The sequence below is a fragment of the Chinchilla lanigera genome, unplaced genomic scaffold, assembly GCF_000276665.1.
Source record: "Chinchilla lanigera isolate Chin_1 unplaced genomic scaffold, ChiLan1.0 scaffold00049, whole genome shotgun sequence".
NCBI classification, from domain to species: domain Eukaryota; kingdom Metazoa; phylum Chordata; class Mammalia; order Rodentia; family Chinchillidae; genus Chinchilla; species Chinchilla lanigera.
The window spans coordinates 8,436,895-8,452,561 of record NW_004955450.1 but is presented as its reverse complement, the minus strand read 5'-3'; the positions used below and the strand labels follow the sequence as shown (position 1 = coordinate 8,452,561).

Genomic DNA, 15,667 nt, shown 5'->3' with positions numbered 1-15,667 from the left:
GATCAATTTTATGTGCGCAGATTTATTTCAGGGGGAAAAACTGCGCTGTAGAGGCAAGACTGTTATGTAAATGCCGCTGCAGCAGAAGCTTCTAAAGAATTGCCTTTAGAAGGGAGTTGCAGCCGCCACTCCGCTAACTGCCCTGCGTGGAAGGGCTGCGGGCTCCCTGCTGAGAAATACCGAGAGCGGCTTTGTCAGCTGGCCGCCTGGTGCCAGTTGTGGCACAGCCCGGGAGGGATACTGTGGCAGAGCTCCCAGAGAGAAGTGAGCTTTCGGGCCATTCCGGTGGCTCTGGACATAACAAGGGTCGTGTTTCGTAGAACTTAGCCATTCTGTGGCTCTTCCCTGAAACTGTCTCTGTAGACTATAATTTTTAATGGTTTTCAACTTGGTAGATTTGTTTACACATTGATATCAGATCATATACACTTTGTGCAGTTCTTGGTGAGCTAGATTAACTTCTATTTTGGTGTCATTAAATATGTTTCCCATTGCTTAAAAGTAAAGGTTGACAAAAATTGTTTATAGGAAACGTAGCTTTGTGCGTTTGTGTCATCATCGTGGAGACTTTGGGTATTGACTTCCCACCACTGAGCCCAAGGCACTGTGTGACTCGTTAGGTATCAGAAATGATGTTTGTTGATAGTCTACAATGTGCCAGGTGCCAATGTTATGTTCGTTACATTAATTTGTACATCGCTTCTGTAAGTATTACTAGGTTCATTTTGGAGGATAATCAGATTAAGTGATCCCTCCCCCAGATCTGACTCCCAAGTGCCCTCCCCGACAAAATACATTCCATAGCCTCCTGTAGGAGATACCGTGTGTGTGTGTGTGTGTGTGTGTGTGTAAACAGAGTTTTCTAAAAATTTTTCTGCCTGGCGTAGATACTTAAACTGTGGGCTTACTTTACTGGGCTAAGTGTAATTATGAGCTAATGTTTTTATAGTTTATGCCAGCATTTCAAGAATCTTCTCCAGGTTCTCATATTTCCTCTAGGATTTGCCACATGTTAGCAATAAAGAAGATGGCTAATTGTGTTTCTTTATTCTTTCTTTGTTTAGGATGTGATAGGCCAGGTTTTGCCCGAAGCCACAACTACAGCATTTGAATGTAAGTCTGGCTTGCATACTTTCTTGACTGTTTCTTCCTGCAGTAATATTTCAAAGGGTTTATGGGTTGTATTACTTTAGAAACTGACAAAAACAGATTATGTATGATCATCATATGGTACATTTAAATATTTATAAATTAATGCAAGTTTAATGATGATACTGAACCGAGTAATATTTTCTTATTTAATCATATCTTGGGTGTGCATATTTCTACAATATAGCTTTAATTACCAACATGACCTTTATCTGCTCTTGCTCCTCACCATAATAATATTGAGGAACAAAATGAAACGTGTAAACTACCTGTAGGCCAATGATTATTGATTAAGAGATTTTAATCCTTTATGGCTTTGAAACACGGCAGTAGAGTTGAGCTTTTATGTGAGCGCCGCACGGAACAGTTCTGTTTGAGTGGGGCTCCCAGCACTCCGAGTGATGGTGGAAGTCTCTCGGGTCTTGCATCCTTCCCCTCTTTGCCGAGTTGGCTCCTGGACAGTGCTGGGTTTCTTAGAAAAGTAGTATCAATGCAAACCAGGTCACTGCAGGGGAGGTCATGCTGTGAGCTTAGCCAGTAGCATTGGGGCTCAAGTGCTGATAAGGGCAAAGGGAAGGTTTGGAGCTGGGATACTCATCTTATTTTGAAGACAAAGGCCAATTTTCCATGTAGAAATATTTGTTTTCTCCACATGATAGCATAACTTTATTTATCTATTTAGTGGTACCGGAGATGGAACCCAGGACCTTCATACTGAGCTATAGTTCCATGTCTGTGTTAGTTGCTTTTCTCTTGTTGCTGAGACAAAATAACCCAGTATGCACAAGTTAAGTGAGGAAAGGTTTATTTAGCTCACAGTGTGTAAAGGTTTCGGGCCATAATCGACTGGCTCCCAAGCAGGGTGACATAGGACAGAGGGGCAGCAGTTCATGGCAGCGGAAGACAGCAAAAGCAACAGAAGGGAGGGAGAAAAGACTCCTTCTGTCCTTTATGTTGTATGCAGGCTACCTGCCCTGGGGGTGGGGTATAAGTCACACCCTTAATCGTAGCCAGAACTATGCAAGCTAAACCAATCCGTGGGCTCATTTACTGATCACACACCCTTAATCCCAGTATCACACACTCTAGATTCAGCCACGTGTGAAAAAGCTCTTTGACCACGTGAAGTTCTGGTGGGGACATCTAGATACAAACCGTAACAATCTCCATGGCCTTTTTCTCTTTTTTTTTTTTTTTTGTACTGGGAATGGAACTCAGGACCTTATGCTTACCAGGCAGGCACTTGTGCTGCTGAGCTACATCCCCACTCTCCATCTCCTTTTTCTTAAAAATTCTGAGACAGGGTATGATAAAGTCATTAACTTGCCCAGGCTGGGCTCACATTTGGCAGTCCTCCTGCCTCAGCCTCCCAGAGTGCTGGGGTTACAGGCATATGCCACCATGTCCCTCTGTGATAATACATTTTTTGTTCCTGTTTTTTAAAGAAGATGGCTAGTGACAAGAGGGTACAATGGGGACATCCTTTTGGAGGTCAGTTTGGCAAAACTTACCAATGTCATAAAATGTGCAAAACCTTTGACTCAGCATAGCCTCCATTTGGACACATGTGCTGAATGCCCTTCAACCAAGGTGTTCACTGTGGGATTATTTTTAGTAGCCAAATATTGGAGGTAAGCAAAATGCCTTCTCAGTGGTTTAATAAATTATATAGATACATATCCTGAAGTATTAAGAAGTAGCTGAAGAGAATAAATTAGGGTCTTGTGCATTGACATGGAAAGACAGATATTACTTACTGTTGGGTAAGCAAATGATGTAGGGCATGACCCCATTTTATACACACAGCTACCCCCTCCCCATATAATATTTTGGGGGAGCAGGACCTGAGCAGTGCACACGGCAGTGCTTTCCTGGGATATCCCCTGGACAGTGGATGTGGGGTCTTGGAGAGGTCGTGGTGGGTAAATGAGCTCACTTTTGACTTTAAGTGTTCCTCTAGTGTTTGAATATTTTCAACAGTCATTACTTGCTTTTCGAAAGCTATCAGGAGTAGGAGTGTTAATATAATTAGCGTTGTATTAGCTAGACTGTATGAGAAGCACAGCGTGTACCTGAAATACACACAGTGTTACAAGTTCTGCACAGACTTCTCTCGGTGGCTCCGTGGGGTGCCGGGTGTCACTGCCAGCCTGTGAGTTAGCATTTGGGGACTTCCAGCGAGCATTCCGTGGTTAGCTCATTCAGTCACGCCCACGAGATCGCCACAGAGTGCAGTGATGGACTGTCAGCAGCTCTGTTTTAGCCAAGCATGGACATTGCCTTTAAGGACATCACCTTTAAGGGCGTCTTCTTCAAGGAAAGGATTATCTGTGGGCATCTTGCTCAAGCCAGTGGTCAACTGGAATTTCTGGAGCAGATTCCACTGCGTACATTTGCAGCCACTGTGCTGACTTGCCCTGAGAGTTGTCGTAACTGAAATTGTGTCTTCTCGCTTTTTTTAAGCACGCCAGAAAGAAGCTTACTTTGTACTCTTGCTTTCTGGGCCCTGAGACCTGTGCCTGCCCCATGAGCTCCCTGAGTTACAGTTATGAAAACAACTTGGGTTATTTTAACTATCTTTTATTCATGGGCTCTTCTGTGCCAGCCAGTGCTCTGGTGCTTTACAGAGATTGCTGCTGTGGCTTTAGTAATCTTTACACTCACTCTGTGAGGTGGGAGGAGTGTACCTGTGGGAACACTAAAATTTGGAGACCTGAAATGATTGCCAGAGGTGACCCCTAGGGAGTGGTGGGGCCCAGACCCAAACACACATCATTTTGGCTGTAAAATATGCACTTTTATAACCAAGCATGTAAAAAAAAACACAAAACCCTGTGAAATGTAAATATAGAAAAAGTTTAGACTTCAAGGATTAAGTGAGTTGACATGGTATTCTTCCTTTTTCCCATAACAGGGGCAGCAGATTTGTACTCAGCTGCATCTGGACTAGTTTTAGATAATAAATAAATAAATAAATAAATAAGCAAGCAAGCTAACAAATCGAAAAGAAAACACCCAGAGAAAATAATGGCAAGCCTTAGATTTTTTGTGTTTTTGGTTTATAATGTACTTTCCATTATAGACTTGCAATCCTAGGCTGCTTTTTTCATGGTTGTTCTAGGGAACAGAAATCTGAACCGGTAAATGGAATCAATCAATCAATCAATTAATTTATCTATCTTAGCTATCTGAAATAATTAATATATAATTCATAAGCTGTTTTAGTGGAATTTGGGGGAAATTTTCAGTGGTTTATGAGTACAGTGAGCAAGACTCAAATAAATACTATTCGAAGAAATATTTACAGTAGTATATTTTATATCAAAAAGTTTACCTAGTGCTAATTGATTTCTTACACAGAGGAGATGCTGTTGCCAGGCCTGGTGGCACATTCTGATAATCCCAGCACTCTGGAAGGCTGAGGCAGGAGGATCGCAAGTTTGAACTTAGCCTGTGCAGTTTAGCAGAACTCTGTCTCAAAATAAAACTGGGCTTGGGAACTCATTATGAAGACCCTGGGTTCAATTCTCAGTATTGCAAAAAGAGAGAGAGAAGGAGAGAGGGAGAGAGGGAGGGTTATTGTATTTAGTGTTCCCAGTTAAACAGCAAGAGATAGGGCAGCTGTCAGATCTCTATTTTACCTAAATATGGAGAGAAGGAGAGTTGAAAGAATGGAAAAGGGGAAAGATCAGGTGGTGAGCAGATTGTCCAGTGCCGTCTCTTTGGTGAAACCACTGATAATTCCAGATGGGGATCATCTGAGCACCTTCACTACAGTGGGGAGCCTTCTGGCTCTTGTGTGGGGGATTCCCCTCCCTCCCTAGATTTTGGTTACTTTGTGATAAGCACTGTGCTTTAATTCACTTCTGCTCTCTTCGGAGTACTAAGCTTTAGCACCTTAGAGGAACACACTTGTTGAACAGAATGGAATGCTATATGTGTTCATATTCAAATGAAAATGATAAAATACGCATGACCTAAAGCCAAATGAGTGATTTCCTTTTGGGGGTTATTTGTGCTATTGTTTGTGTATAGGATATAACTGTTTGTGTGTACAGTTCAGTCCCCAAATTCAAATTCCCTTACTTACTAACCCGGAGGGGGGTGGGCGCCAGGTTCTGTCATTGTTACGGCTCATGTCTAGATGTTCCCCCAAAGCCTCATGCAGTCAATTACAGGTGAGGCTTTTTCAGAGGTGTTTGAATCTAGAGTGTGTGATTGATTCGTGGTACAATGCTAGGATTAAGGGAGGGTAGTTACTAAGTCAGACCACCAGTTGGTTTGGCACTGCCCTAACCGCAGTAGCCTGGGTACAATATAAGGGACAGAAAGAGGCTTGTCTTGTCTCTTGCTTGCTTTGCTACTTTCTGCCCACCATGAACTTTTTCTCCTCTGAGATGCCTGTCTGCCATGCTGCCCTGCCTAGCCAATTATGGACTGAAACCTCAACAGACTGTGAGCTAATAAACCTTTCCCTGTTTAACTTTGAATGTCAGGTATTTTGTCTCAGCAGTGAGAAAAGTAACAAAGACAGGCATGGTCCTCAGATGGTGTTTCCAGACGGAGTGAAGGCTGGACGGGAGGAGGGAGGCCTGTCTGTGCTTAACTCACCTTTCGGACTGATGATACTGAACCTCTTTTCTTTTCTTACCTCTTTTAAGTCTTTTCTCCCTCATACCTAGAGCACAAATGAAAGTTCTTGTTAATAGCTGGTGTTTAATTATTTTTCAAATTAAAAGATATGGATAATCTTTTAAAAAATCAAGCAGCATAGAAACAAAACAAAAAGTAAAATCCCCGTTTCCTCACATCCTCTGCTTTCCTTGTTAGCACTTTCTTCCGTCTCCTTGTGGAGATTTTCTCCGTGCATGACCCGAGACAAGCTGCACCTGCTTTCCACTGCTTCCTCTTGAATAGCACATGTTAGAACTCTTGCCAGCGTCAGTGTGCATGGGTTTTCTTCGTTCTTTTTGACGACTATAATAGACTTAATTTTATGGCCATAGCTTAATATATTTAACCTCCTGATGGGCATTTCAGTTATCAGTTCTTCAGTATTAGAAAAAGTGCTGAGGTCAATAGCATTGTGGTATCTTCCCACATGGTGGAAATATGCTTATTCTTAAGAGCTGAAACTGCCGAGACAAAGGTTGCCCATATTTGACATTTCCGTAGCTGTTACTACGTTTGCTTTCCAAGGTAGAACAACCTACATTTCCCATCTCTCCACTCTCACCAACCCTGTTAGCAACATTTTAGTCAGTGTCAGTTTGACAGGTGGAAAAATCATTGTATTACTGTTTTATATTTCTTTAATTGTAAATGAGCTTTAGTATCTTTCCATTTGTATTTAATACCTACGAATTATTTTTGGTCACCTTTGCCTGTTTCTCTAGCGAGTTATTTGTCTTCTTTGAATAGCCAGAAGAGCTTTCCAATATTAAAATTGCCCTCTTGTCTTATGTTACAAGCATTATTGTTTAATTTATCGCTCTTTTTAGCTTTTTTTGGTCTTTTTTTTTAAGAATAGGAACACTTATTGGGGAATAGGTATGGGAAATAAGAAGGGGGAATAATAGGAATAGCTCCTGAGAGAAAAGAGGGCTCCCAGGTGGGTCGCCATCAAGTCCACTTCTCTGAGAAAGTTTCATAGAGCAGGCTCATAAGGTGGGAACAGTGTGGCTCAAAACTATAGTCAGCCAATAAAATGACAAGTATAGCCGTTTGGCTAATACTGGTCCAGTAGCGAGGGCATATGGATGAATTCATTCACTTTGGTCAATAATCTATAGTTTTAGTCTTGTTTTTAATTTTTTTTTTTGGTACTGGGAATCAAACTCAGGACCTTGAGCTTGCCAGGCAGACACCTGTGCCACTGAGCTGTATTCCCAGACTTTGGGCTTGTTTTTAGTCTTAGTTTTAGTAGTTTTAGTCTTAGTTTCAGTGGGTGGGAGAATTAGGCCCACCCCAATGAGTTAATGGTTCATTTGTATGGGAAATCTCAGAAGGGTGAGGTACCAATAATCTCAAGCTGCCTTAGGGAAGTATGTAAATCTGCCCATTGTGATGTTAATCTTATTCATATGTACCTCTAGCCACAGTTGCTAATGTGTTGCATGTTCAGCACAAACTCCCTTGAGGGACCAGCCCTGTCTGATTGCCTATATTTCTACCTAACTTGGCTGTCTATAATATTCCCCTACTCAAAGATGTGTCCCTAATTGCAGTTAAGCGAGAAAGGGTGCAGTTTCCATCTAGCTGCTTTGAGCTGAGAAGGGTTGGTGTATGGGAGACTGAAGCCAGGGACCTTCTTCTTCAGAAAGCTAATCTAGTGGTCCTTGGATAGAAGTTATGTTGGCGTTTAGCAGTTATAAACTACCTTCACAGGTTGATCTAACAGCTCTCAGTAAAAGGAGTGTGGCACATTTGTTGCTGGTTCCATCTGCATGATCACTTGGAGTTTGGCAGCCTCTAGGCAATGATAAATAACTTTTCCAAGAAATTAAAGCATATGTAATCAAAGCATGAACATTAGAACAGAAAGGCAGATTGGGAAAAGAGCCACATCCAAAAACTGCTCTTAAGGGACTGAAATAGCGAATGTAACTAGCTGGCTTTTAGACCCCGCTACTGATAGAGGTTATCTATAAGTCTGATATTTCTTGACATAAGTCCTTTTAGTTTTACCTGTAAGAAGGTAGAGCATCTGGTGGTTTTGAAGGATAATTTTAGCTAAGGAATTTAAAGACACTTGTTGAGCTTTTATACTTTCCACCATAGTTTTTTAGCTTCACTGAACCATAATAGTGGTCAGCTATTGGTGTAGCTGCAAACTGTCAGAAGGGGTCAGGAATTGAAGCTCCTTTTCTATATCTAGCTTTTATTACTATGGTATTGTTTTCATACATCTTTTGCTTATACTTTTCTGCCAGGTGTTTAAAGCAAGATCTGTGTTACTCAAAATTAACCTCTTGCTGTCTATCAGGGTCAGTTAAGTCTCCTCAGGCTTTACTTTTGGAACCATGTGCAGAGCTTCTCAGCTCCTCTGTCCATGTGAGCCACCAGGATGGGTCAGGGTCTTGCTTGACCATGTTGCTTTCTGTGAAAGCATGGGAGACTTTTCCCTCTTTGGTGACACTCTTTTTTGGCACACTGTATGCTGGTTGATTCCTGTCCTCTGGGGTCCAGCAATCTCCCTGCTCAGGAGGTTGGGTGACTCGTCAAAGTTGTAGGATCCTATAGAAAAGGTTCTTTCATGTCATGGGCTCTTATTGACCTGGAGGCCCAGGGCCATTATATTGGCTGTCCTCTTACCCCAGTTTCCCTTCTAGTTCTGGTCTCCAAACTTGAGTTGTTGAACACACAAAAGAGATCAGTACACCAGTATTATAGTGGGAACAGTGAGCTTAACTATTATAATCTCATCTGGATATCAAGCACTTTGAAATATAAAGTATAGCCAGAGGACTGTTAGTTCTTATCAATCATGGTTCTTTTAGAAGTTGAATCCCTGCAAAATGTTAACAGACAATTACAAAGTTTTATAGACAACTTCAGATTAAGAGCCACACGTAGTATTTCAACATGACAATCTTGATATTATCTCTGAAATACATTTAAATGTCCATCTTAGTATAAAATAACTTTTTAGTCAGTTATCTAATTATAAGACATTAAATGACATAAGGAAACTTTTACCTAAATTTGTTCTTTTAACCATTTTGGTTACTGGAGTGATGTTTAAAAAAATACGGAATGTTTCATGAATTTGTGCATCACCCTCGTGCAGGGGCCATGCTAATCTTCTCCGTGTTATTCTAATTCTAGTATATGCGCTGGTAAGCTGGGCACCGTTTTGGCCTTTTTATTTTCTTTCTTTTTTTTTTTCATAGAGTTTAAATTTTTTCACAGTCAATTTTGTCATATTTTCTTTTGTGACTTCTGGGTTAGTTATGCTTAGAAAGAGTTCCACATTCTAGGATATTGCAGAAACATTCCTCTGTAGTCTTTTTTTTTCTACTTTAATGAGGTTAACACACATATTAGTTATATATATAAATATGTATGTACATGTTAGAGGTTTTTTAAAAACAAGCATGCTCTCTCTCTCTTTTTTTTTTTTGAGATAAGAGTCTCACTGTTAGTTCAGGCTGGCCTTGAACTCATAGCAATCCTGCCTCTGCCTCCCAAATGCTGGGATTATAGGTGTGTGCCGCCACACCTAGCCGAGCATGCATTTTTTATTACAAAGATCAGGAAGAAATTCTTTTAACATCTTCATTCTATTTTGGTGAAAGAACTCAGTGGCGATCTGACTTTATTTTTCAAGCAAATAGTTGAGTCTGTGCCAGTTATTGAATAATTTGTCTTTTCCCAGATATGAGGACATTTCTCAGATGAGGCTGAATTCTATAACCATAACCAATCCGGCATATTTACGTGTGTAGGCCCCGTATATGGTGCACGACCCTGACGCGCATATAGGCACAGAGCTCCCTGCTGGGTTTTGCAATTTCATTAACTGATTAATGAGCACACCAGCACGTGAGGTGCTAAAAGTCATCCACGGCCACTGATGCATTTGCCATGCGTTTCTGTTACTTGTGTTCCTCTTCCTGGGCTTTGTTCCAGCGCTCCGGCAGGCTGAGACAGAATGATTGCAAGTTTGAGCCCAGCTTGGGCAACTTAGGGACTTCACAAGGCCCTGTCTCAAAATAAAAAATAAGGGGCTGGGGATGTAGCTCAGTGCGACACCTTGGATTCATTCCCCAGGACTGAAAAGGAAAAGAAGTCACTTCTGTAAAATGACTGTTTGACTGCTGTTAGTCAAATGTCCCTCATGACTTGGAAGATGCATTTCAAGTCTCCACAGACAAATGGTGACTCACACCCCTAAGTACTGTGTTTTTATTTTCGCAGCATTGCCTATTCCGATCTCCAGCCCCCAGGGTATCTTCATACTGGTCAAACTGTGTGTCTGAGTTTGGTTCTGGTTAGACAGTTATAAGATAAATACTTATTTTGTGCCTTTCATCAAGCATGAATTTTTTAAAAATTTTTTTTAATTTTAAAGAGAATAAGAAAAATTTTAAAAAACATTAAAAACAATACAGAATATTAAAACAAGATGATAGGAAATCAACAACAGTTGGGGCTGGGGATTTAGCTCAGCGGCACAGCACCTGCCTGGTAAGCACAAGGTCATGAGTTCAATTCCCAGTACCAGAAACTACCCCCCTCGAAAAAAAACCAAGAAATCAACAACGGTTGTTACAGTGCATATTGTTCTCTCCAAAGTAGTTGTTCAGATTGCCAGCTGTCGGCCAGGCATGACTGTTTCATACTCGCCTCTCACTGAATAGAATCCTTTCAGTTGCTTTTTTTCTTTTTTGAAGATTATTTTTGTATTTTGCATGGGAATCTTTAAACCAATGTCATATCTAAAGTTGGGGATAGTATGACCTTCTAAAGGAAAACTGCAATTATGTAAAATCTGTAGGTTTTCAGATTGTAGAAAACAAATATAGTTGACACCTGTAGATTTATGTAAATAGTAAAGACAGTTGTATTAAGATTTGTTGGGGGCTGGGCGTGGTGGCGCACGCCTGTAATCCCAGCACTCGGGAGGCTGAGGCAGGAGGATCGTTGTGAGTTCAAGACCAGCCTAGGCTACAAAGTGAGCTCAAGGCCAGCCTGCACTGCATAGCAAGACCCTGTCTCAAAAAGACTGGAAAAAAATAAAAATATTAGTTGGGTGGGAGTTCCTTTTTGCTTCTGAGATAGCTTCAAGCCTTTTAAGATATTTGGAAGAAATAAAGTTTTATTTTCTTGAATTGTTGTATGTGTAAAAGAATAACTTACTTGTAAACAAATTAGGTAGATTAGTGAAACATTAATTCACAATAAAGCTCCATTGTGTCTAAAAATATTTAACATGTAAGAGGTCATTATGCGTCCTAGAATTTGAGGTAATTTGAAGAGAGCTTTAATTTTTTGAAAGTTTGACTTCAAGTAATCATTGATGTAAAAAGTCCAGATCCATTTTAGTCTTATGAGAGCCATTGTTTCTTAATAGTTATCTTAGCTAGGCCTGGTGGCACACACCTGTAATCCTAGCACTCAGGAGGCTGAGGCAGAGGAGGATCGTTGCGAGTTTGAGACCAGCCTGGGCTACAGAGTGAGTTCAAGGCCAGCCTGAACGGCATAGCAAGAACCTGTCTCAAAAAAAAAGAAACAAAGTAGTTGTCTTGCTAATTTGTAAAATTGAGAAGTGTTTTGTGTGGGGTGATGCTGCAGAATGAATACAGAGCCTTGGCAGTGAGCTACATCCCCACCTCTTTCAGAGTTTTTATGAATTTTGAGACAGGCTCTTGCTAAGCTGCTCAGGCTGGGCTCACCTTTTCAGTCCTCATGCCTCAGCCTCCCAGGGTTTGGGAGTTACAGGCGTGGACCACTATGCTGGCCTGAAGAAGTTTAAATTATTTACAAAAGGACTGGACTAGCTGCTCCTGGAAGTCAGCAGACAGTGCTGCTCTTTTTTTTTTTCCCAGTACCGAGAATCAAGCTCACCACCTCACACTTGCCAGGCAGGTGTCGTGCTGTGCCGCTGAGCTGTATCCGCAGCATGCTGCTCATTTGGCGTCTCTACAAACCCTGCTACAGTTCCTGGCACATAGTAGACTCAGTAGTTTCTGGAATGCGTGGATGGTCAAGGAAATGAATAAGGACATTCTATGTCTATATCTGTATATCATTTCTATGTCCGTATCCCATTTGTCAGCAAATCCTATGGACTCTGTCTTCAGAGTAGATCCAATATGAGAAGACTTCTCAGAATTTCAGCTTGGCCCAGACATGCTGGTGTCTTCTTGTGTTGGCTACTTAGAAGGCCGAGGCAGGAAGATTGCTTGAGCCTAGGAATTCAAGGCCAGTCTGGGCAACATAGAAAGATGTTGTTGGAAGGAAGGGAAGAAGGAAGAAAGGAAGAGAAAGAGGGAATGAGGGAGAGAGGACAGAAGGACAAAAGGACAAAAATACCTTTATCTTGTTTATAGGCCACTATTATTTGTCACCGAGAGTAGGCCGGGGCTCCTATTTCCCTGTCTCCCCCTTTGTCTCCGTATGGCGTCTTCTCCACTAAGCGAGTGATCCTCTTAGATGTTGGTTGAGGTTATGATGCTTAAGCCTCCAGATGCCTAGCAACTGTGATGTGCACGCACGCTTGTATTTACTCCTTGGCCGTGCCATAAAAAAGGATAAATTTGAGTCATTTGCAGGACAATGGATGGATCTTGAGACCATGTTAGTAATAAGACACAGAAGGTTAAACATTGCATGGTTTCACTAATATGAGAAACCCAAAATATAAATAATTTTTTTTTTGTCTTTTTTGAGACAGAGTCTCGCTGTGCAATTCAGGCTGATCTTGAACTCACTTTGTAGCCCAGGCTGGTCCTGAACTTGCAACAATCCTCCTGCCTCAGCCTCCCGAGTGCTGGGATTACAGGTGTGCACCACCACGCCTGGCCAAAATATAAGTAATTTAAAGAGCAAAATAAAAGAGAGGTGATGGACTTTGTGGAGACGGGAAGGGGATCTGTGAAGGGGGAATAAAAAGGATCAAAACGCGAAATGTGTGTGTACCAGTTCTCCAAGGTGAATGTGATTATTAATGTATCACAAACATACACTACTAATAAAAAGGTAAATCATCAGCAGGGCGAATATGGTGTATATGCACAATAGAGTCTTACTCAACCATGGAGAAGGAAATCATGCCATTTATAGGAAAATAAATGGGACTAAAGGTCCGGGTGTTAAGCGAAATAAGCCACACATCGAAAGACAGGTGTCACGTTTTCTCTCTTATGTGGAAATTGGAATTTAAACGAGAGGATCTGAAAGTAGTAGAGAGACCGTCAGCACAAGGGGAGGACGAGGGGGAGGATGGGAACGGGGAAGCCGAGAGAGCGGAGTAGGTGGGCTCGTGTCAAAGCACAGTATCTGCAGGTGTGGAAATACCCCGATGAAGCCAGTTAGTGTGCAGTTACTATGTACAATTACTATGTATTCATAATTAGAGTTTAAAAATTTAAAGGACAGATCTCAGTGACATTTTAAAAAGCCCTCCAGAATAAAAGCCAAGCCAAATCCAAACGCCCGCCGAGTCCCTGCGAGTTCCCATCTCCCCAGCCCTGGCCCACCACGCCTTCCGGGGACTCGTGTGTTCTCCCATTTTGCATTCTCTTCCGGCCACCCCGCTTCCTCTCCTAACTCAGGGCCTCTGCCTTCGCCGTTCCCTCTGCAGGAACCCGCTTCTCGGCAGCCTCGTGGCCCCTTCCCTCGTCTCCCTCCATGCGCGTAAGCGCCGTGAGCTCACACGTTCTTGCGGCTTGCTTTCCTCCTCGCTGTTCTCGCAGTGCGCAGTTACACGTATGCCGTGTAGCGGGCACCTTCATTTGCTCAAAAGGGGAGGGAGAAAGGAAACTGAGCAGTACTGGGAGATCGGCACGGAGCCAGGGGAAAGCTCCCGGATACACTGTTGTGGCCGTGGAAACCAGGGCCTGTTGTCCTACCGGCATCGCTGGGCTCCACTGCTGAGAGCGGCTCTAAACTTGACATTCTTTCTGGTAGTTTCCTGTGGATGTCTTTCCAGCCTCTACAGTGACGTTTTCACTTTTCCCTTTTGGCGGGGAAAAGTGCCTTTGCTGTAGTTCTCACTGACCTGACGCAGGAGTGTGACAAATGACACAGAATATATTTCCTTCCCTTCCTGTTGCTCCCTGTGGAAGCCCTCTTGAGCCCCGGCTGCCTGGGCGGCCCTGTTCCTGCTCCACCCTCCCTCCGTGGCCATCTCGTGACCAGCCCTACCTGCGGCTGCCGCTCCTCTGTGAGGCCCTTATGTTCCTCTTCTAGGTTTCTCTTTCAGATGGCACGTTGCTTCCAATAAAATCGCTAACAACATATGGCTTCTTGTGATTCTCTTTTCCCAAACTCTGCCGTTTTGTATATTTGTGACACACTGCAGATTTTGTGAAGATTGCTTCATAATATTTGTTTACCATCTGCTGCACTCTATTTGGTATCTTGCTAGGATTTTTTCCTCCATTTTAAGTGACATTAACAAAATCCAGCCAGTACATAGACTTTCTGGTTCTACTTTTGCTTCCCTAATGTGCTGGAAAATCATATTACTGTGCTCCAGGCAACTAGAGAAGCCTGGAGTTCTCATTGTGAACCAGTGTGTCAGATCTGCCCCCCTCTTTCTCTTGGTTATATCCAGTAATGCTTTCCTGGTCAGATGGCAAAGAACCTCCATGTATAAGATGGAAAGAGTTCAAGTTATTTTTCTACTTCTTTCCACTTTAGTACCACTACTTTCCGGTGTTCTTCACCAACATATTTATGCCTTTGAAACTCTTTGTGCCCTTTTAGTAAGTTTATGATTTATCATTCTTTTTTTTTTTTGGTTTTTCTCCGGTACCGGGAACCGAACTCACGACCTTGTACTTGCCAGGCAGGTGCTTTTGCTGCTGAGCTAAATCCCCAGCCCCTATGATTTATCATTCTAGCTAGTGTAACTTTTAATAGCTAACCCAGTTTGAGAGTGTTTGTGAGATGGGTTGTATATGTCCAGCTTTGGTTTAGATAAGTATTTTAGAATACTGTCACAGTAGATGGCTTGGCATGTATTTCTGATTGCTAACCTTCCCCCACTCCTCATTGCTGTCTGTTACCTGTCTTCAGAGGCACACTCTCACTTTAAATGTTAAGATGAGTGCTTTGCTCTTCCGCTGATCAGATACAGCTTAGATTTTGCCTTTTGGCCAGAATTTCCATTATTCTCATGGATGTGGTTATTTTTCCAATTTTAGTTTTTTTTTTTTTTTTGAACTGGAAATCTTAGTCTTCATTAAAGCAACTATGCTCAGATATTAGAGTGAAGCAGACAGTTTCCCCAAAGAAAACCAAGATTGAGATAAAATCTAGTCTTACCCACAAGAGTTATTAATCACAGTGTCACATAAGCCTGGTTTTATCTCCAGGCTTTATTGGAATGCCCCTTTCAACCTGGAATCTTTCTCCTTGCGTCAGACCCCTGATGGGACAGCACCAGCACTTCACAATGGAATTGGCATCAAAGCCTGAGTTTTCCATCTGCTGAACAAGTGCGTTGGTGGTAGTGTTTCACAGCTTTTTACAGAGCTGGTCTGCATGTATTCTACTACATGAGTTCTCTTAGGTTTTTTTTCCCTTCTGAAATAATCCTTAAGAGAGTCGATAGAAGTCCAGAATCCCAGAATACTTTGTCTTAGGTAGGCTTACATAGTTAAGGCTGGCTTTGAGAACTTCAGGATCTTTCCTCTTCCCTCCTCTTTCCTTCCCTCCTCACTCCTCCCCCAGCTCTCTCGTATCTTGATTTACAGAGATTATGTTTTAACTGATATTTATGGAATTTGTGCCCTGTCTTTAGAAACTATAAGAAACTTTTTTCCTGTTGTACCAAACTTCCTGCCCC

General features: G+C 42.1%; 1 protein-coding gene across 7 annotated transcripts in view; it reads left to right on the top strand.

The window, feature by feature from the left end:
• Map2k5 (mitogen-activated protein kinase kinase 5) overlaps nucleotides 1–15,667 on the top strand; it is a 250,682-nt gene that overhangs the window by 5,697 nt on the left and 229,318 nt on the right. For all 7 annotated transcript variants that reach the window (XM_005393687.2, XM_013518967.1, XM_005393686.2 and 4 more), the window contains exon 2: nucleotides 1,065–1,113. In XM_005393687.2, the coding sequence (XP_005393744.1) occupies nucleotides 1,065–1,113 (49 nt within the window). The remainder of the gene's footprint in view (nucleotides 1–1,064; nucleotides 1,114–15,667) is intronic.